Consider the following 23,996-nt stretch of genomic DNA (forward strand, 5'->3'; position numbering starts at 1 on the left):
ATATTTATCAAAATTGGCTACTAGATCCGTCACTCCACCATAAATAATAAAATAAAGGTTAACTCAGTTAAACATCAAGCCATGACGCATGCCATTATCTGAGTGTTGGGCAGTGATAACAACGTAATGAATATTGCAAAAAGAAACTCAGGTGCAACCGCAAATCACCCGCTCCTCCTTTTAAAAGAGGGAAAGGAAAAATAAGATGCCCTGGCATGATAGAATATCACATCACAAAGACTTCCTCTGGCTTCCCCTTCTCATACAAGCCGCTTGTTATTTTTTCAAACAGTGTTTACCAAATCCATGGCTTTGGATGTCATTTCATGCTTTGATTGCTTCAAGCTGTTCTCTTGTTGGAGAAGTCTTTGCTTTCTGGTTGGCTGAATAAGAAACTGACTTGCCAGCCTCCATGCCTGCCCACAGGATGACTGACTGGCTCATCTGCAAACCAGCACATGCCCCCACATTTACTTCGCTCAATTGTCAAAGCGACCCACAGAAGCAAAAATAGCCAGTAATGTCATATAGTTAAAATTGTTACATGATGAATCAAGCAAGCTTTTGTGTGCATGCTAATGTGCCTTGCTCCACAACAAAGGAAAGTAAAATCAAATGCAATTATTTTACTTGATAGATTTCGTGAACACAACTGTTGTCTAGGTAATTGGCTCCCTATAAATGACTTTACAAGTGAAATGATAAATGTGCTTGAAATACTTGTGTGCGCAAAAGCCTGTGAGTAAGTGGTGGTGAAACCTGCCCCACCCTGGATATCAACCCATTACTTCGCAAGTAAGGAATTTCATGTACATGTGACAGGGAAACTGTACTGTCCAAGGCTTTAGCAAGGGTTGAACTGTGCTCATATAATATAAAGAATAAAGCTGCAATACTTAATTGTTTCTTGTAACAACCAGTTGATTATTAAGTATAACCAATTACCATTGAATAGACAAAAAAGGGACTGTAACTTCATGATAAGAAAGTGCTTCATGAAAAACCTTTTGTGACCTCTTTGGCACACACCTTAATTCAGGGGATGATGTTTGGAAAAAAGGCAAATGTGTAATTTAGGGATGAAGTTTTCGCAGCAGCTACTTACCCAAAACACTTTGGTCCAAAAGAAATTTAACAAAATATCCATTATCTACACCGCCTATCCGTCAGGGTTGCAGGGGGGCTGGAGCCGATCCCAGCTGTCATTGGGCAAGGGAGGTGTTCGCCCTGCACAGATTGCCAGCCGGTTGCAGGGCCCACTTAGAGAGACTTACAACCATTCACGCTCACACCCAGGTCTACGTACAAACCTAAATGTGCGTAACAGTAAGCTGGAGTACCCAGAGGAAACCCACACAGGAGTAGTAACCGAGGAAATACACAAAGAAAGAACCAGGCCAGAGAATCGAACCCAGAAAATCCACCATGCTGCCCAAAAAACAACATGACTTAAAAAATAAGTAGCCGATGCGAAGAATTGATAGGGAAACAGGAAATGCATTCAAGATTACTTTAAAATACTAAACCCTGTCGGTATTGAAATATCTAGTGCTCTGTTATAATATTCAAAGGGCCATCTTTGGCAGTTGAGGAAATGCATGCAAATTGTTCTGTCCAACCATGAAAGAGCCTGCTATTGCTTTCTCCTGCAGGCTTGTAATTGGACCTATTGGTTCCTGACTGGCTTATCAGTGATTCCAGGTGCCCTTGAGCTTCATAAATAGCAAACTAGGATAATTAATGAAGTTAGAAACATCAATAAGGGATAGTTTCTATGAGTCTCGTTTTGTTCCACATCACGACAAACACCATCTCAATTTTGCTAGTGATTATAAATGCATGCATTAAAATATGAACGAGCAGCAATCCACGGATTAACACTTCTATTTCTATTCCAATAGTGCCTATGCATTATCATCAACACCTCTTAGGTAGGTGTGATGACTACATGTCAACAAATCCAAACCATCCCTTTGAAAAGTAAATTGTCTATTGCCACTCTGTGCAATGTGTCACTTTCAGCTGGAAGAAGGGATGACAGCTTTCAGGTAGCTGGTGAGACTGATTCAAATTCAGGGTGTATTCTCGGTTACTGAAAATGTCAAAGTGCTCACAATTACAAATGCCAAACTACCAATTTGTCTGAGTTTCTGGAAGGAGCTGAAATCACCAGATTGGTTTAAATGTTGTGATGTAGTGGACTGACATTGAAAATTATTGTCAGCAGTTGGGAGATCAAGAGTCAAAGCAAATATCTTTTGCCTGAGCATAGTTGTACAATCGGAACACATCCCAGTGTGCTTGCTACATTTCACTAACAGATCAAAGATGCCTCCCCACGGTACACATCAAAGTTCAAACACACAGCCTTTTGTTTCTTTATTTGAGCGTGTTGTGTGTGTTTGTACCTCATGTGTTGTTATTTAAGTCGTTGCAATTTCAGGGCCAATGTACCTTCCACATATTATACAGCATGAAGAAATGTGGGGTTTATATCGACTGGTAAAGCCTGCTACACTTTACAGAAAGTTAGACTAGCGCAAGAATGTTATATAATACACTGTACGATAAAAATGAAGGCACAAAATCAGTCTTTGTTAAGAGAAAAGGCTCAAAGTTTTTCCCCTCAACCTGTCACCAGAGTTGGAATAGTAGATTAGTAAATGAACATTTTGCAATAGGCAAGTTCCTTTGCCAGGGTGTGTTGTATCTTCATTCATAATGCATGGCTCTCCTCTTCTGTTATTGATTAATTTTTAGGCCAACCTTGGCCTGAGGTAAAGCACTCTTATTTTACTGAATGTGAGGCTGAATATTTGTGCTACAAAAGAAATTGTAATAAATTCAAAGAGAGAAACACAAAAACACCACCAGTTTGGATAAACACACTGCAGCAAATCCACTGAACGTGTCCTGAAAGGCGGGAAGAGTGTAAAACTACGGCATCATGTTGTCAGTAATGCCCTTTTCTTTCTCCGTGTTAACAAATGACACTCACACAATGTTTTCTCTCAAAGCTTAAATAAAAACCACCTCAAACAGGCTTGGCCAGAAGACGCCCTTAAATGACGACTCTTTCCTCCTACCATCCGCAGCATGCTCTTCCACTTTCTCTCAGAGGGCAGCGCTTCAGCCAATCAATCATGTCACTACAGTGTGTATGGATGAGAGAGCCGCAGGGGGGGTGAGACATGCATTCAGATGTTTGAACGCGTGGCAGGCCGAAGTGAGCGATTAGCACTTCAGGGCAATGAGCTGTCAGACAGTTTCTCCTGTCGGCTGCAGCTCAGGGTTCAGCTCACCTTCAAGAAGCTAAGTTATAGACTGACGTGCAGTCTGGCAGAGGGAGAGGAGATAAAGGGGAGGGAGGAAGTCATTGTGGATGCAGTGAAAGACAGAGATAAGCCAGTTTCCTGAAGCTCGTTATTGAGCATAGTACAGTGTGCACGTCTCTCTGTCCATATACATGTAAAGGAGAAGAACATCAAGCTCCTCTGAGCATGCAGCACACTTCTGTGTATGTCATTCTCACACCATGTTCCCCATTTGAAATTTTCTGTCTGGTTCTGTTTTCCTCAATCTAGGTTCCTCCTCAAATGCTCACAAGAAGCACTCACAATTATGATTTTCTTACAATAATTATAATGCCACGGTAACTTCTCTCGTTGTCTTGTGTTTCAATCAAACTTATAGCGAGAAGAGCTCCAGTCAGGCAGTCAGACAGCAAAGAAACTAATCATGATAAATGAGGCAACACAGAGAGGATGAATGATTTGTCATGCAGACACAGTTTTCTCTGTTTCCCTTTCCATGAGAGCAAGATCTATCACCCATTTATCCTTGAGGGACCTTCAATATGCGTGGCATATGTTACAGAAGGTGGGCCATGAGACAGATAAGCATCAGAATAAAACCAGCTTGTTCAGTCTGACCTACTGTGTATAGGTGCTGGGTGCATTTCCCATGAGAGAGTTCTTTGCCTAGGTAATGATTTTCATGTCTTCAATGAGCAAGAGTGGCATTAAACACACACACAGGGCAATATAATTTTTCACAAGTAGTATTCTCCTCCATCCTCCTTCCTGCATGGTCTGAGTTTAGCCCAGTGAGACTAAAATAGTTCCCTCTTACAGCGAGCTTACGCTTCTCTATCCAAGACTTACCAACGGTGACTGGTGGGTTCCTTTTTGTGCATGTGCACCTGCATCTGTTTGTGTGTGTGTCTACACAGAGTGGGGGATAATTTTAGACAGTCATTAGCATAAAACCCTTTTTTCCGTGTCATTAAGGCGCAACACCACCACCCCCAATTCCTCCACCTGCACAGCTTATGTGATGCTACAGTCCCATTCTGCACAGTCTCCTTTCATTTCCATCAGCTGTAGTTTACAATGACTCATGCAGATTTACAACGCTGCTGACAGTATGGGGGGAGAGAATCAAAACGCCCCAAGTCAACTCAAATAGTGGCATCATCTAAACTCTGACTACAGTGGCTTTGGAATATTGCACATGCAAAGGTTGGGATCCTCCTTAAGATGCAAATGAAAGCCTCTCTTTAATTTCAATAGAAAGATTAAAAAACAACTGATGATAAGGGACCTTAAAATCTCTCTGCAAGATGTAGGGAAGTTGCAGGAGAAGCACTGACTATAACTTGGACTATTTATAAAGTACACAAACATGAGATGTGGTGAGTAAATCAGCAGGAAGTTGAACAAAATACTGCTCCACACCCTTTGCCATTAGGTATATGGCTGGCAGGATATGAGAGCAGTGAAGGGTTGGTTAGTGTTGTCTCACATGCAAAAACATGCTAACTAGCATATAAACACGTGCACACACACACACACACACACACACACACACACACACACACACACACACGCTGACAAACAGACTAACAGAGATCCAAGCAAAATCATGTCATGGCTACTTTAGTTATTTCCAATAAATGTGGCACAGCTGGTAAAACTCTTTGGGACAAGCTGGGTGGTGTGTGTGTGTGTGTGTGTGTGTGTGTGTCTATTAAAACTAGATCATGTGAATGATATTGCCGTTATTTGCTTTAGTTTGCTGCACTGCTTTATGTTTACTTAGAGGGAGCAATACATTTACTTCCATCCAAAGAAAGGTATTTGTGTTGATGCTGGAAATCATGAGGAAAGGGCCCAGGGCAGACAGAAGGAGTCCAAGGCAAGAGTACAACAATGCACACACATACCCGTGCACGTGCACACACACAGATAGAGACTGGGGCGTTGAAGCCTACAGCGTGGCACTCTCCCTCTCTGAGCTGATCCACAGATCCCAGTCAGGCTCTATGGTCAGGGCAGCTATTAATAGCCAAACAATCAGCCATTCCCCACAAGGCAGCTGGCAGCACTGGGCCAGAACCAAGCACACAATATATACGTATGGGAGTCCTTTCTTTAAAAATATACTATCCAGACTCACACCAAAGATTTTAGGGCTACTTTTGGTCAGGTATGCTGTTATCCTGCTCCAGTGGGAAGGCTTAATGATTTAATAATGTTGATAGTGATGAAATCACAGCAGGATACAATCACACAGCAAAGAGTGACTTTGACTTACGTGCATACTGCATGTTGCCATGTCAATGAATAAACAAAATTAGAGCAACAGGGTAAGAATAATAAAGGGGGGAAGAAGAGTAAACATCTTCATAAAAAACTAGCTTTTCTAGTTTGGGGATTGCAGACACAGAGTGCCAAATATTATCTGCCTATGTTTGATTTTAGACGTGTCTAAATTAATTCTTTCTTGTATCCTTTCCTACTCTCCCTTTATAGTTCTCAATGAGGCCTGTTTGACACTGATTATGGCCTTGGCTAGTAAGAGAATGCCATATAATTGATATATTTGAATATGTATTTCTGTGGATTTACAAAGTAGGAATTTGAACGGTATGAATCAATAAATTGATTAAATTGTTTCTGACTGATTATGTCGCCCACCTGATTTATTCTTTATGCCTGTGGATGATCTCTCCCACTGAGCAGGATAATGTAAATGCATTAAGCGGCATTGTTTGGCATCCACTCTGGCATGCACATTACTCTTTGCAGGCAACTGCCAACAGTGCAGTAGCCATTTGATTAGTAAGATGAATTACTTGCATAAACACTCACAGTGAGAGAGACTTTTAAGAGAGCTCTTAACAGGAGCTATGCACAATTTTGGATGCAACCCAGACTTGCAAGTGAGTAATACTGGTATTGTCTTGATTTTTTGGCAGGTATGGTAGTATAGTCTCACAATCCACGTAAGTATAAAAGATAAAGATTGCAGTCAATGCAGCAAAGCATCCACTACCATTTCTCAAGAGAAAATCTACACCCAAATCCTTTCTTGTTGGTATTTATCAATATTATTTAAAAACAGTCAAGCTACATTTCCCCCAAAAGGCTTTTTCACAAGCATGAGAGAATGAGTTTGATATTAAATGAGAGTCATGCCCCTTATGCGAAACAAAAATCCTAAGAAGAAAATAAATGACAAGAAACTTTATTTACTTTTTTATGCAGGATGTGAGTTACCTGCCTGTTTGTCACTGAATTTCATTCACAAAGTGCCACCGAATCAAAAATCTTGTTACCCACAAGACTTTGCTTGTAATATCTGAGACACACTCCAAATTTTAGTCACAACTCTCATGCGGTTTAAACATGGGGCCATGGCAATAGATACTGCAACATGGAATGTATAAATATAGTTGTCATAAAGCTGGGTAAGATGCCATGCATGATCAGTCTTGCTTGAAGAAATGCCAGCCTTGAAACAGCTCAAATAATCACAGAGTGTACGTTGCTGTAATCAGCATATTGTATCTCTCTAACTATGAAACCAAAAATGACTCTCTTTGATTCATGCTTCTTTTGGTTTTCAACAAATAGTCTACATATTTTTGAAATGCTTCACTGAAAATGTTACTGGATTGTAATTTGTTCATTGTGGAACATTTTGTTGGCTTTCTGCTGAACTGCACCAGTATTTTCGCTCTGTGCTCTCTGTGTACCTAACAATACCTAACCTATACATGAGCCATGAGTAATTTCCTTATTATCAGGAAGTCCCATTAAGGTTTAAGAGAACGCTTTTAGAAGAGATACTTGGCCAAGATAAAAACCATACTGAAAGCTGGCCCTCCCTGAGAACTGCTACAATACAATTAATGCTAAAATAACAGCCTGTGTGTAAAACTAAGTCAGGAGACACACGCAGTAAATGCACAGCACAGACCACCTTAATGTTTCAGGAGCCCAAACCCTCAACATTGCAAACATGTCAGATCAAAATAACCAACTATTTAACCTCCAGCTCTTTAACAAAGGTTTGTAAAGAAAGGTGAGGTGCGACTGAGCCTGGAGAAGAAACACACAATATTCCCATCTTTGGTAAATACTAAAAAAGAAAACACTCAGTTGCTATGATACAGCAGCCTATGCAAAAGTTCTCAGTGGCGTGCTAAGAGTGAAGAGACAACCTTTGCAAACAGAGCTTCACAAATGACTTAGCACTCTGTCATGAATGTGCTCTCAAGTACTCAAATGACCAGTGTTGGTATTGAGAGTGCTGCATTGAGCAATTCACAATAAAAGTCCACTTCAAACCACAAAAACGTTTCATTTTCAGAACTTAACGGAAATTCAGAACTTAACATGGCACAGTGGCATTTTTTTTTTGTCTTTAAACTTACAAAAGACTTTGTCATATCTTACATAAGCCTATTAAATAACATGACATCATCTGGCTGAGTGGATATTCTGTCGTTTCTGCTATGGAACAGCACAAAAAGGTCACTCCTGACAGCATCAACTATGGCCAAAGTGTCACTGGGGATCTCTCTGTAAAGACAAATAGTTTGCATATCACCTGATGCAGTTTGTTTGTGGGTACTTGTGCTCACACCTAACAGAGAACAAGCCAAAAGAGCCATACTGAACAAAAACACTACTACTTTATCGTGTCGTTACTTTATTCTAGTTGCTCCATGGAGATTTCTACTTCAAAAATAGCAGCAGACTTTAATCCAACACTGAAGAAGTGATATATGTAGAGGCAGTGTATAGATAATGTATACTGGTAATATTTCATTATGTAGATTTGGGCAATTGGAAAGCCATCACAGAAATACAAATAACACAAAATTTTAACAAAGGCTGTGTTGTTTCACAAAACCAGCAATAAACCATCTTCCAACAGTGTGTGTTTTTCAGTGCTATTCTGCAGCACTGGTTTTGCTTCAGTGAGGCACTATGAATTGCCTCTTGATTTAAAAAGTGTAAACTTGGCTTCACATTTTGGTCTAAAAAGTCGTCTTTTTTATTTAATTTTTTTGCAAAACATCAAACTGAATGACCACAGTCCTTTAAACATGGATTATATGGCCATTTGCAGCAGGTTCAAGGAAATTAATAAAAGAGGACCCTGAAGAGTCGACAATGTCAATGAATTCCACTTTTAGTGTCTGAACTTTTCAGATGATAACACAACTTGCCACCAAAAACTGACAGCGGTTTGGTGAATGTTTCTGAGTCTATCTGCTCCTATGAAGATAATTTAGCTGAATGCCCTCACTGACTTATTTCACTGTATCTACAAGTTGCAGTGGAAAGTCACATAAATATTCATGTCCTTTCATTTATATTGAATGTATCTCCACCATCCCATTGGACTTTTGGCCTGGCACAGAGAATAAACCAAAAAGGAGCTGTAAATGAAATTACTGACTATTAACAATCAGGGTAAGAAATGTGATATGAACTCCGATGGCCCTATTATAAAAAAAACCAAACGTTCAAAGCTGTCCTTGCTTGTTAACATTCATCTCCAAATCTGCTGCTTGGCCTGGGCTGCCATTTGCAGCTGTTAAGACGAGTCCCTCTATCTCTGTGATGTAGCATGCAAACAAACTGGTACTAAAAGCTCACTGGTGATTGCTCTTTAAGCGCAAGCCAAAAGTCCTCCTCAAAACATGCTACTATTACCAACAGTAAGCTGAGTCATGCAGGCATCTACTTCTGTGGCCATAGTTACTATTCCAGAGTAAGGAGGGATAAATCCCCTGCCCATCTAGAGCTACATGTAGCTTTGGTAAGTGAACTGGCCTGTGTGTTTTGCTCAATGGCACGAGGCAAGCCATTGGACAAGATAGATAAACTACATTTCAAATTCCAAATTCCAAAGTTGAGTGATGCTTTTAGTATAATGGCTTTACAATGAAATTACTGTAGAAAATAAACCCACACTCAGTGGAAGTGACCGTAATGCTTTAACCCAAACGATACAGAAGAAAAAGCATGACAAATATGATCCAACAGCATCAATATGGATAAAATGAGATTGGCCAAAACTCTATAACATATATACATATAGGGCTGTCAAACGATTAAAAATTTTCATCAGATCAATCTCGTGGCTGCTGTGGATTAATTTTGATTATTCCAAATTAATATTCATTCTTTATTAATTGTGCTTCATTTTGTGGGGGTAAAAAATCTCATGAAAGAAAGCAATATATAAATACTTAACATGTTTATTGAAACTAATGAGCAGATGTGGTGTCCAGATAACAATATCAAAACAAAAAAGCCATATGTTTAGAAACTGGTCTTTTTCTTCTTATGTACAACGTTACCGGCAGTGTTGAGATATTTGCTCTTCGTGGGCTCCTGAATGAGCTGACCACTAGTGATGGAGGTATCGATTCTCACACACAACTCATTTTAGTATTGATTACTCAAATTAAGTATCAATACTAATCAATAAATTAGAAATAAAAGTGCATGTGTCACTTCCCATTCTTTGATTGTAACTTGCATACTAATACTTGGCTTTGCTCTGTACTGCCAGCTGCCATTTTAGACAGTGACTTACGGCAACACTTGGAAAAATTGAGTGCACCGACTGATATGCATCGGCAGAGGCTTTTTGAGACATTATAGATGTGTTCATTTTTTTGTATCATTACGTGTTAATTTTGACAGCCCTTATTTATTTATTAGGGGTGTAATGATACATGTATTCGCACCAAACCGTTCAGTACGAACGTACCACTCTCTCCACTCCTTGTTTCCTCTGATGGAACAATATCTCAAAGCCCTGTATGTTGTTGTTGGGCCATTATTTGATCTTCCTTTTATTACTTATTTTTATTTTCTTACCTAGACCCAGGTATATTTTTTATTTAAAAAGAACCTTCCTTTGTTCAAGGAATTGTGTTATGTTTAATGTTTTCTGTTTTCAATTTAACAATAAATATCAAATGTTAGCCACGAGCCATCATCAAACCAATACAGATTATTTGGCATCCCGCCCATATGAATTACTGTAGTTCTACTTGAAGCTGGTAAACATGTAGGTACACCTACTCATTGTGATACTGCTAGAGGGTTAATTACCTTTCACCCCCACACAACCTTCATTAAAATTTTGATCAGAACATATAAAACAACTTTAAAAAGAACTGCCTATTTGTAACCATTACTGTGTTGTCAAGCATCCAGCAGTGTTAACAACATAGCCAAGTCTTTCCATATTCCCTAAGAGGAATCACACATGCTTGCATTGTTGATTAGGCACCACAATAATGGCAGCAGTCAACAGCACTCCATTAGAGAGAGCCAAGGGGAAAGAAATCAATTGGAGGGATAAGGCTTCCCAGAGGGCAGCCAATTAAAGACAAAGGGGGGTATGGGGAATCTTACTAAACCCCGGGGTTTAAAAGTAAGACAAGTGGTCCCTGGCTCCAGGCTTTGGGGAGTTAGTTGGCAGCAGGAGACCTCTGGGGTCAACATGAGATTCTTGAGGCGCAGCTACTGAAAACCTCACCACACTTGGAAAAGCCACTCAAAAACAGAGCTGTTAATATTACGGATGAGGAGGTATCCAGAGATTTCATGATTAGCTTTGATTGACGTGACCGGATGATTTTTAACCCACCCATTTACTACATGACAGTGTTGAACTTGTATCACTAATAGCAGAGAATTGTCAGTGGATAAAAGGAGAGCTGGGAGTCAAACCCTCAGTACTGTGTGGGCTAACAGGCCTACAGTACAATAGCCTGGTGGAAAATCCAGCAGCAACAACAAAAGGAGGCTTGTTATCATGATAAAAGATGTGACTGTGGATTGTGACAAACTGCTATCCAATATGTCACATAAACAGAACAGTGATTGTACAGCTGGGCTGCGAGCCCTTTGTGACAACAGGACACACAATAGCACCACCTCTGAACTGTGAGCTGGTACCTACAAGGCTGCATCATTATATTCAACATCGCTGGTTCACTGAAATGACTGATGAGCTGCAAAGCTATCTTGAATCACAACGCATATTACTCAAAAGAAAACTAGAAGCATTATGATTCTACTATTTTAAGATAAAAAAATAACTAAGGTGGATGTTTTTCTTTTAATGTCATTCAAATATGGAATAGCAATGTCTTCTACCAGCTATAATGTCTCTGATATATAATAAATAATAAACCTTAAAATGTTTAATGTTTAAAAAATTGTCTGGTGCAGCACGGCACCACAATGGTTAGCGCTGTTGCCCCACAATAAGAAGGTTGTGTGTTCGGTTCCCGGCCTGGAGCCTTTCTGTGCAGAGTTTGCATGTTCTCCCCGTGACCGCGTACATTTCCTCCTCCTTCCAGTACTCCGGTTTCCACCCACCGTCCAAAGACATGGTGTTTAGCTTAAATTGCCCATACGTCTGAGTGTGAGCGTGAGTGGTTGTTGGTCTCCGTCTGTCTCTGTGTGTTGGCCTGTGGTGGACTGGTGATCTGTCCAGGGTGACCCCACCCTAACCCAGTGTGAGCTGGTATTGGCTCCAGCAACCCCCACGACACAGAAATGGATAAATGGTTGATGATGAATGAAGGAATAAATGTATTTGTCTCACATAACTAGTATACTCAGTATGCCACTCCTGTCAACACAACTCAGTGCCTTTAATGCATTAAATGAAAGAAAGAAACAATTGAATAAAATATTGAAGAGCATAAAATCACTGCGTTCATGTTTTGGACTATATGAAACAACAACACAGGACCTGTTGGCACCATAGGGGGACAAACAAACAAAGTTCATTGTATACATGAAGGCTGCTGCATATTGAAACAGCTGCAGCTGTGGAATGACTTCACAGCTGATGATACAACCAAGTGAGTTAGTAAAGTCACTTCTCAGAAGAAACTTTCAAGGTTTCCTAAATGAGAAGATTAGATATTTCAGGGGGTAAAGAAGGGCTGGTGGTTGGTGGTTAAAAAAAGGATAAAGATGTTTGTGTTATGGACTGTTTTTGATATTTTCAAAATCAAACCTTGCAGCACACTAAAAATTGGTGCCAGTGTGGAAAACATAACTAGTGAGACAGTGACATGCACCTCTGACACTGACCACAAATGTTCCACCTAAGAGACTGGACCCAGTTTAGTCGAGCAAAGCCCCTAATCAGCAAGGCAGTTCAGTTCAACAGTGTCGTTGCCACCTAATAACAAAGGGACTGAAATAAAGTAGTATGAATCATCTGCGGTTCAAGAAACAGCAGTGTATAATAAGTTTTAAATTTAATTAGAACTTAATTTCTCTCAGCTATATCTTTTTATTTAGCCAAAGGAAGTACTTGTTCACTTACAGACACATTATCCTACAATAAAGCCTGGTTTCCAGAAGACACAAGGAAGATGGTACTAAGCAGCAACTGGGCATACTTTGGGATTTTCCTGATGGGCCCATTCAGGTCTAAAAAAAGTAGGAGCAGTACATTATACTGCAAATGACCTTAACGCCACAAGGTTTGTAACAGACAGCTAAATTCAAACTCAATGCGGGGCAGACACAGCTTGGGGTCTGGATGAGGAATTTTTAGCCTGTAAAAAAATCTTTCTTTTTTGAGAACTTCTTAACCGGAGAGCAGGTGGACATAGTACTTATAGGGCACAATAAACCAGTATAGAGGGGGTCGGGGGAAGGCCATGTGCGATAGAGAGCAGAAATGAATAAGAAGGATGCAGGAGCATTGTGTCAGTTCAGATTACACAGCTCCCATTATAGCCCTGACAGACTGTGCAAAGGCCTATATCTCCTGTAGGTTACGAACCTCCCTAACAACACACGGTGAGGCGACACAAACAGCTTCATAAAAATTGGTGTCAGTGTCTGTGATACAGGCAGATCATACTGTATCTGAGTGGCTGTATTGATTTCTGTAGTGTTGACTGCGGCCCTGACACAGTGGGGCTCTCATTTGGCAGGAAGCTAACAAGCCACATTGTCACAGAGGTGACACCTGTCCAACACAGTAGTGCGGCCCCATGATAACCTATGATTATGTGTCCTATTCAAGCAAAGTCATTCTAGTGTTCCATGACAATACTTACTCAAAATGAGGGAAACTACTCTGCAGAGCCAGAGGCATACGACTGTGAGAGTCAATACCAATATTTCAGTCAACAAATTTCACATTGTCTGCACAGCAACTGCTAGAATTCCTCTGACTACGCTGCCATGGCATAAAGGAAGAGGATGTAGAAGTGAACAAGGCAAAAACAACAACAACAACAACAAAAAAAAACTATTGTTGTTGTAATAAGATCATTGTGACCCTTTCACAAAAACATCTTAATACAGTAAAATGAGCAGCCTTATCATGTTATTATAGTCACAAATACATAGCAGAAGACAACTCACTGTTCCACTAATTAGAGAGATGGACAGAACATACTTAAATCCCATTCCAAATTGAAACATTTTTGTATGATCCAGATCCTTTAAAAGGCTGAGTTCCTGCTATGGAAAATTCCTTTCAAAGGTTGCAGTGCTTTAGGGTTGAGACATAGTGAAACATTCCAGTCTGCACATGCCAGTAGGATGGAAGACATTGTGACTGAACTACAACAATGCAGGTTATGCTGCTGTGGACGTGACTTGCTGATTATGTCAATGTTAGAACAAAGTTTGTTCCATTTTGAAAATCTCAGTCATTACTCCCATAAAAAAAAATCAGTGTGTAAAGATGTACAACAAGCTTCTAATTTTGTCCAAATGGAAAAATAAAGTAAGCGCTGAACTTGTCTAGCAAGTTAGAATATGTAACAGCATGAGAAAAATCTAACAATCTTAGCACACAGTTTGTTTTTTTTTTTCTTTGTTGTTTTATTCTCACTGCACTCTTCACTGTACTAACAAAACACAAGACCATGATTTCCAGGACGCTCAAAGATAACCTGGAAAAGTTTAATTCAAGATCGCATTGTGATTTCCTACATCAGAACATCGCTGGATATTCTTCCAACAAAGATAGTGTCTGTACATGTGTGTTAGTTAAACTATAATTCTGGGAGAATTTTTTTATATGTTCTAAGGTCCTTTAATCACAATATAGTTTGGAGGAAACCACAAAGTATATTTACTTCCTCAGACAAACCACAGCAGTACTTGGACCAATCTTTTGTCAACAATATGGGTAATAAATAAAATACAATAAACCATCTTGATCTATTGTATCTGGGTTTCAGAGCAGCCTTTTCAGGAAGCTTTGAGTCTCGGATCCTTGTCAACGGAACACATAACCACAAACCATCTGCAGCATCTACGCCCCCTTCATTGCTTTGGAAATCTATCGGGCTGGTAATAAGGCAAAGTTTTGTGTACATGATAGAATAAATTCGATTCCAGTAAATTACACATTAAAATCTTAAAACAATTGTATGGACGGACCACACCTACAGTAGTTACCCAACTGACGGAGTAGGTGTGATGCCCTCTCTCTTCCAGTTGCACACTAATTTCATAGAATATCATTCCAGAATAAACACCAAAAACCAACATGTTTCCTATTCCTTCTTCTGGGCTAATTCGGGTTTATAAATGTAACACTCCCTAAAGTTATAGAGTTTTAAACTAATATTAGACTAACATTGACGTGAATTTTATGGCTTTCTCAGAACTAGCTGTGCTGAGGTGGCTGTGAACCGATGGACCGCTGAATAACCACTTTAGGATGACGGCAAATCCAAAGACATGGAATAAACTATTTACAGCCATTATTTATTTATTTATTTGGTCTTTCATTTGGCCAGAATTTGCTGTCGATGCAAATGAATGGCATAATAAAAAAAGGGTGAATCAGCTACCTCTGTGATCTATTGCTAACTTCTACTGAATATTGGGAGAAACTGATCTCATGAATCCAGATTAAAATAATGATCCTGTGTAGAGCAGACCAAAAGCTCTCTGTGGGTCCTCGGACCCCGGGGTGTAAATGATTGGATTAGGCTCTGGGCATCGAAAGGAAGAGACTGTGGGCTTTAACCGTAGTGCATCTTGACAGGATGCAGACTAATGGTGAAAGCGAGACACCGACAGGGATTTTTTTTTTATGTTGCCGTCTTTTTAGTAAATCCGCAATGTATACAGGCTAAGCTAACGTTTGGGAAGAATAGCGATGCGCATCATGAGACACTGCTGACGTTACATCCACGAAGGCTAGCTGACTAAAAAATATCCCCTTTCCACTCACAACCCCACATTTTGTCCAGCCGAGGACAGACCTGATCGAGGGGGAGATTGATGATTTCGCTGATTGGCTGCAGTAGAGTGGATCCAGTGCACGATGCCGTCGTTTGGGTAGCCATGCTTGATGGGATCCGTAAATCCTTTCTCTCTCCTTCCTCCCGTTCACTTCACTTCCCTCGGCTGCAGCGGTGACAAACACACTACTACAGCTGCCGCTGCTGTTGCGACGGACCGGACGGTTGTAATCCACAGCACACATCAAACAAAGAGTACGGGTCAGCGGGGAGCGGGTTCTCCGAGCACTTCCGCTTTCGGCTGAGGGGCGTTCCAGTCCGGCCGACTTTTTTTTCCCTTTTCTTCTTCTTTGTTTTGTTTGTTTGTTTTTTTTTTTTCCTTCTACTGGCTATCGATTAAAGACCATCAAAATACTTGGGGTTATGTCTTACAAGACATGTAATCTTTAAGTCACCTTAAAATTGCCATTTTTCGATGCTAGCGGTCTCGTATAACGAAATACCCCCTCTCATTTAAAAGGCGCCTCTGTTGTGAGCATGCGCGGAAAATTAACAGTCGTCTTGTTTTTTAAACCCGGTTTGTCCAATTTACAACTACCGCTGAAACCGCTCTTACAGTCATGCGATAACTATCTCGACAACACAGCATCTCTGGCAACAAAAATGGTGTGCGTGTGGGTGGAGAGATGGCGACCCGGCCCTCCGTCACATCCATCATATGGAAAAGGTGAACTACATCACCCATCCTGCTTTGTTGATGCAAGTGGGAGGGTCCTGAATCACTGACGTCAGGGTGAACAGATCCAGACTATGTCTCATATGATTCCCCACCCAGACACACACACACACACTTTACGTCACAGTTTCTTCTCCTGTGAAATGTTATGTGTGTGTGTGTGTGTGTGTGTGTGTGTGTGTTTGAGAGAGGAATGGACATATATTTAAGGAGGTGATCGCAATGAGGCCAGTGATGGTTCAAGTCATGCATGCTCAAGTTGAACGGATCTTTTCATCTGTATATAAAAGTCATCGGCTCTCTGCAGGCGATGCGTTATATTTAATGGCACGAAACGTATATTTAAAACATTTATGCACGGAGAAAAATAAATGCATTCCTCAAAAATTGAATATCATGTGCTTCCCATAGCAAACGTTTTTATGTTGTCAATTAATTGTGTTGTTTGTGTATTGCGTTTTAACCTTTTTTTAAGATATAAAACGGACAAGGTGACATGGAGCAGGATCATTGCTCTGCCCAGCCCAACACCGACTGCACTGCATCATGAGGTTTCAATGAAGAGAAAAGGTCAAAGGTAACAGTGAACCTGGGCAGCAGGAAAAGGTACAACACTACATTAACAAAGTGGGTACAGAAGTGCCAATATGTATTATTGTTGTTGTTGTTGTTGTTGTTGTTGTTGTTGCGGTTACGGTCGAGTCAGCACCAAATTTTGACGAAAAAATAAAAAACCTTTTGTGATCATTCGTTCACCTAGTAGAAGTGTGACTTGACAGTCTATCAGCGCCACCTTCTGGATTTTAGTCTAACTCAACATGCAGCTGGCACAAAATAATGTATAGTAAATTAGTCTGTGTTTCATCATTGGGAAAACATGGATTTAAAAAATTCGAACATTCACAGGCACATTTTAAACTACACCACAATTGATTACATTTTAAATGTTGTAGTATAGGTGGACACATTTTTTTTCCAACTTTGGCATCAGTTTTTATGATTACTTGTTCCTTCTTTCTTTCTTATTACTGAAATAACCTAGTTATGTTTTGATGAAGTTGCTGCAACAAGTGATCACAACCAATAGAGGGAAGCGCTTAATAACCAACAACAATTCATTTGACTCCCCTGCTTTTTTATTTTACTAGTGTTTTGCAAATTTAACACTGTTCTTAAACAATTATAAAACTTTAGGAGTTTTCAGATATTATATTATTTGATGATACAAGAGATTTTCAAATCAATTCGTCACTGAATGACACAGGTACTAGCTTTTATAAGTCAGAGCTTGATTTTTATCTGAGCAGAAAGAGGAAGCTGAGGAAAGAGAAGAGAGTGAAGCCCAACTACAAATTAAATGAGACAAATTATCAGGCTCATCAAAGGAGCTGCAGCAGGACAGGACAGGAAATTAATCAGCTCAGTAATTATGAATCAATAATAAATTACATAGGCCCATCAATTTGCTTATGATTTAAATCTTTTTCAACGTCTTAAATGAGGAAGCGTGGACATGCATGGAAAGTGACTGACCATGCTGTAACTGCCTGATATCATGTTTTATTCTCCAGGAAAAACTGTGAAAGCAAGACAACAATCATTCTTTCCAAAATGTAATCAGTTTTTATGATTCTATTATAAAACCATGTCAGAGTTACTATTGTTACAAATTAAGGCAAGATCGACTGTGTGAAGATGAGTCAGTAAATCATATCATGAATGTGACTTTGGTTATTGAAATAGGATAACAGTTAATGATCAGTTAAAAGACTTCATATTTGAAAATATATTAAAATAATACGTATATATTGTATCCTTTATTTCATTCCAATCACAGGGAGGCATGGAAATTATAATTTATTTATGTAGTTACCCTCTGCCATGTGCTTGTTTTCTTTTTCTGCTTGTTGAGTTATTTGTAATGTAAGTTCTGTTTAGAAAACTTCTGAAGAGCTGAAAACTTTAGGCCGATCATACATGTTTAAGAAGGTAAAAAAAACAGCAAGGGAAGATCATAAAGGAAAGTTAGCTGCTTATGCATGTTAAAATCAAGAACATTTTACAATAACGCTCTCGTTTGACGGGGTTATATTTTCCCAATATAACAATTTTTAACAATAGTTAAAAATGTTTAAAATGTATATTTTTCACATATTTTCAATCCTTGCAGTTGTGTATCATCTGCTGAAGTTTAGTTTGTGCTTTTATTTTGAAAAATTGACATCGTTCTTCCTGCCGTCAGCCATCCAATTCCCTTACTCACCTGTTCCTTTTTACCAAAACAACTTTTTCTTATTACTACCACTCCTTCCTGGCAGATTGTCCAGTTTTCCTTGGTCAATTAGCTTGTTTTTGCCTGTCAGTGGATTTTCCCTTTGCGTAACCACCATCCAGAGGCACTGTTTGTTCATGAATGCATCTGCCTGCTGAGCCTTAATAAAGGTGGTTTGTCTTCACTGGTGTCTCAGAATTACACAGTTAAATCCTATAATTTAGATGTGACACATTTTACTAAACCTGATTTTGAATTCCAGTATTTGGCATTTTGTGTAAGAGTGACTCATCACATATTGCGTACATGTGTGTGCGTGCACATGTACGAGAGACGAGCATATTGAATTATTCAACAATTACTGATGTATCACAATCTTTCTTTGGCAGCCCGTCATGTTCAATGGAAAAAAAAAAAAGATTGAATCGAATGTTAAAAGAGGATTGAAAAAATGACATAACCTTCACAATTTACATCAGATTACTATAGAGCAGAGGAGAAAAGTAAAAAGACTGTAGACATAGCATGTGAGATGGCATGCTCTTCATTGTATTTACATTTCATTTACTTATTTCAATTACTAAGATTCATGTCTTTCACATAAAGCTCTTATATAATCACCATTAATTATTCATAACTCCACAGAGGAGGAGAGAAGATGACATTGATAGAAGCAGACAGATTCACTGCATTCATATCACTCCATTCAAAAGCATTTTCTTTCTTCCTGAATGATAGCCAATTAAACCTGTAATCATGAAGACGGACACAGTTCGTTAAGTCTGGATTGTCATGGCAACCCCGGTCTCTCCCTCATCGCCTTAGTCAGATAGAGAGAACACATGGAGAGAAAGAGCAGCGTGAGACAAAGCCTCCACTGATCTAAGTGCAGCATGTGAACGGTGGATGAGTTACTGGAAGCTGGCACTCAGTCATAATGAAGGCCAGGCAAATCACAACTTCTTTCCCTTCCTTCTTTCTTTCACCCTCTTAAGAGAAATGAAACTGATGCTTATTTTCAAGCCAGTCTTCATGGCTAATCTGTATTGTGGCGACATAGTCTGTGAGTGCCTTATATAGTCAAGAGTTCATGTTTTTCACTCATGATTTCTCCTCCAGGGACATGCAGCTTTTCTCTTTACAGATCAGACAGGAAGTGTCTTTGTATTGGCTGTCAGGTCAGAGTTTCCCAAGTGGACAACTCTTCTTGAAATAGAAAAGGTCCTCAGAGACAGACATGTACTGTGTATGGACCTCCACAGTCCTTATGCATCTTGTAGCATTGTTCCATCTTGGTTTAGCAATGCCTGCAGCTACAGAAAGCTAACTCAGAGATTTGGCTGTTTCAATGGTTCTGAGATCCCAGTGGAAATGTACTGGGAGCTCATTATTATTATTACTGAAAATAGTCCAGCAGCACAACCTGCAGGAATCACTGAGAATTTGTTTCAGACCGGGGGCCATATTTTCCGGTCAATAAACATGTTTCCCGGTCAATATTCTCTTGTTCACTGACAAACACTGGAGATATCAGAGTATTAACTGGAAGTTTAAAGTCCAAATATCCACTGAATGGGTAATGTGTACTGAAAAACAAGAAGGAGAGGAGAGGAGATAACAAAGCATTCAAAACACCCACGTTAAGTTACAAGCTACCCTCCAGCCAGACCTCTGAGTGGAGAAACACACCATCCTTTGCCATCATTAGCTGCTCATGTGGAAGGTCTGGAGTCCAATCTGCCTTAACCATCATCTAGTCCAATGGCAGAAACACCAGCTGTTTCAACTCATTGTTTCACTTTTTGCCCACAATTGGCTGAAGGGTGGGGCAATCATTTATTCTTCCCTCCTTTACAGTATGACCTTAATGTCTCTCTCCCACCTTCTCTTTGCCTTAATCTTTCCTCATTTACCTCCTGTAATTAAAGCTGCCATCAGTATCTTAGGTCTTAGAAGATAATGTGTAATTTACAATCATCCTGTTTCATTTGCATTTTATAATTTCAGTTTCAGTTTCTAGAAACTAATGCACAAAACACACAATTGACTTTGGAATCGAGTGTGCAATGTCAGAGAATCGTTATTTGTGTTTTTACAGATCTGGATGAAGGCGATAGTCACTCCAAAGTTCAGTGCAGCATGCAGAGGGAACACACAATAGAGACTGCAGGGGAGGGGAGGAATGGCAGTGTAACTGGGAGAAGGGGGGGCACTGTTTAAGGAGGTCTGTTTCATTTCACAAATGTGTTCACTATCTTCAAATTTTATAAGTCAAAATGAATTTTAGTTGGTAATCAGCTGGTAATATCACAGAAGCATGGATTACACATTGTGATTGTTTTAGATTTTTTTTTAAATGTAGGGTTAGGTTTGGGGTTAGATGAGAAAACTCTCCTGTTGTGTTTGTACATTAAAAATTTAGCTACTGCTGTCTTATCTTAACACCCAATGAGCAGAAGAATAGAAACATTATTTGTTGTTTTAAACTGAAAAGCAGTTTTTGTATATAAGCATATTTCCCCAGAGTGTCCTCAAAATTGTTAATCTATTCCTTGAAATTGAATTTTAAGCTGGGCCGAGAGGACTAGGCCTGGTGTTCATTTCTGCATCTTTCCTCTACAGTTAGCAGATTAAGATTAATGATTGGCATCATTCTTCAAGGTGACTGCTAAGCAATAAAATCAATAGGCCAGTGAGGCAGTGACTAAAGCTATAGAGATTCAGCTGATGTCAGTCATGTAGTTAATCTTGGTAATACTTAATTAAGTGATCTATCAAAGATATCTTCTTCTAATAACCAAATTCCAGTAGACACAAAGCAATCCTCATCAGTTTGAGCTTTGACGTGAACACAGAAGGTTACAAAGTTTTGTCTAATATTTCACTCACTCCTTTGCTGTTACGGTTGCTACAGAGATTTTCCATGATGATGTTTTCTTCGCTCTCAGAACTCAACTCGTCAGGAAGACAAATCACACACGTGAAGGCTCCATTACTGTCAGTCTGAACTGTTCACGCTGGGCGGGACAGGTACAATCATTGAATTACGTGGACTGAACTCAATGGCCCTCCATTAGCATTCCCAGGAGTGTACCAGCAGACTCACATTTGAAGCTCGCCTTCTGTTATGCCTTTCTTTCGGTAGCCTCAACTCCTGGTATCTCACTCTGAGATGAGATTGTGAAGTTAATCGCCAAACTCAAGCAAAACAGAAGCAAAAGCAAACACCCTTGAGGTGCACTTTCATCTTCTGCTGTCTCTGTCAATAATCCCGTTATTCTGGATCTTTAATACAGCTAGTTCAAATACCCCAGAGGCTTTCAGCTCATCCGTTTGTAGTGTCAGAGCAAATGCAACAGCCTTGGAATTTGCAATGTGACAGCAGTCGCTTGGGGAGATCGGGGGACTTGTCACCAAGGCTTACTTGGATTCACAATGCTGCAGAGATGCTGATTCAGCCAGAACTGAGTCTGGTTTAATGTTTATTCGAGTTCAAATTAAACTAGTGAGGATGAACTAGAGAGATAATCTTGACGATCCCTCAGTGCTGCTTGGTAGATGATAGAAATGAGATCCTTTGGGAGCAAATGGATTATAACTGAACCCTTTGTTGTTTATGTGTATGGCTGTGCTTTTAGGAAAAGGAGGAAGAAAAGCAATAACTGCAATTGGATTTTCAACATGACTTGACTTTCTGAAAAAAACAGGAGTTCTGCTGTATATCATAACTCAGTTTCTGTATATTCTGTGTCAATCAAAAAGCTGTTTTCGAGAAATGTGTTTATCTTCTGCCAAAGTTTTTTTTAGACCTCATGGCCGCTTCAAGCTGTAATCCGCGATACATCTTTAATTTTCTAAATAGTTTGCAATTAAATCTATTGATCAGACAATACAACAGAATTCAGATCAGATGGCACGGAACAAAGTTTGAAAGAATAAATTTAAACAAAGCCAGGGATTATTAAAATATAGCTTAGATCATACCAAGTGACACTATGACTCTCAACTATTCACAAAGGCAACTAATATAAATGCCTAACGTCTGTGTTAACGTAATGTTAACATTTCTGCAAAGGTTCGCTGTTGTGAAATGAAAGAATGTTCTTTGTAAATCCCCAGAGGAACCACTCAACTGTACAACAATCAATTAACTGATCAATGAAAATAAAGAAATGAGGCTCTGATAAAGGAGATGTCAGCATACGCTGGCCCTGGGGGATTTAAGATCCTGTAAAGTATACTGTGCAGTGATTTGGACCTTCATTTGTTTATTTGGCAAAGATGTACTTAGATTTTTCTGATGGCATATCTCTTGTTCCCATCCATCCATCCATCTTCATCTGCTTCTCTGGGGTTGGGTCACGGGGGTAGCATCTTCAGCAGGGAGCCCCAGACTTCTCCTTCCCTGACCACATCGACCAGCTCTGAATGGGGGATCACGAGGCGTTCCCAGGTCAGAATGGAGATATAATCTCTCCACCTGGTCCTTGGTCTGCTTGTTCCCATTTAGTTTAAATGCACCATTTACATGATGCTTTTGACAGATTCATGTAAATTTTAATCCGTATTTTTGGCACTACTTGCACACAGCTGGGTTACAACCACTTGTATAGTCCCAAAACATGCATCACGGGTGAACGCTTCTCAGATAATAATCAGATCAAGCCCCTGTGTGGGTGTATTTGTGCTTTTTTTTTTTTTTTTTTTTAAATCTTGTGGTTCAACAGTTAATATCCTGTGGTTTACATTGCTTAGGGAGCAGGGGAGATCATCAACTATGCACACAGGATCTAACCTTTTATTTCAAGAGCCACTGCACTGGACCTGTCCTCCTGGAAGAAAAGTGCTTCATTAAACATCTCAAGATTTAATCTCACTGTGTAACTAAGAAACCAAGACAGGATGGGATAGGTTGACAAACTTGCTCTCAGGATATAATGAAGTACAGAGATACTTGATATTTTCAGGCTCACAGGGCCAAACCTTAGAGGAGCAATAATTACTGTAAAAGCCATTCGCTCCTAATGATAATAGTGAAGCAGCTGCAAACCCCCAGCTCTCAGTGACCATCACTCAGATGGTTGTGTGTGTGTGTGTGTGTGTGTGTGTGTGTGGTGGGGACCGGCTAAATAAGTCATACAATAATTTAACAGAACATTATTACTTGGGTGTCCTTCAAGGTGGCAAGGTTAAATGAAAACCATGAGCCAGACCATTCCTCTGGTTGAAATGTCATGTGTGAAATGAGTGTTGGCAGACATAGATATTAATGGAATACCTTTAAAACTATTAAAACTAAAGGCTATACGTGTGAAATATCTTTTTCCATAGATTATGGTTTTGTTAACTCAAACAGCATACAGATAATATATTCTCGTCACCCACCAAGGTAATACATGTCTAATCTCCACCTGCTAATTGAATTT

The 23,996-nt window shown here is 39.6% G+C and overlaps 1 protein-coding gene across 2 annotated transcripts in view; it reads right to left on the minus strand.

The window, feature by feature from the left end:
- Positions 1 to 16,193, minus strand: part of mboat2a (membrane bound O-acyltransferase domain containing 2a) — a 35,300-nt gene extending 19,107 nt beyond the window's left edge. The window contains exon 1 of one of the 2 annotated variants that reach the window (XM_029494394.1): positions 15,584 to 16,193. In XM_029494394.1, the coding sequence (XP_029350254.1) occupies positions 15,584 to 15,807 (224 nt within the window). In that variant the 5' untranslated portion in view covers positions 15,808 to 16,193. The remainder of the gene's footprint in view (positions 1 to 15,583) is intronic. The other variant, XM_029494393.1, reaches the window with a different exon arrangement.
- Between the last annotated feature and the right edge of the window lie 7,803 nt (positions 16,194 to 23,996).

This window comes from Echeneis naucrates, chromosome 22 (assembly GCF_900963305.1).
Source record: "Echeneis naucrates chromosome 22, fEcheNa1.1, whole genome shotgun sequence".
Lineage (NCBI taxonomy): Eukaryota > Metazoa > Chordata > Actinopteri > Carangiformes > Echeneidae > Echeneis > Echeneis naucrates.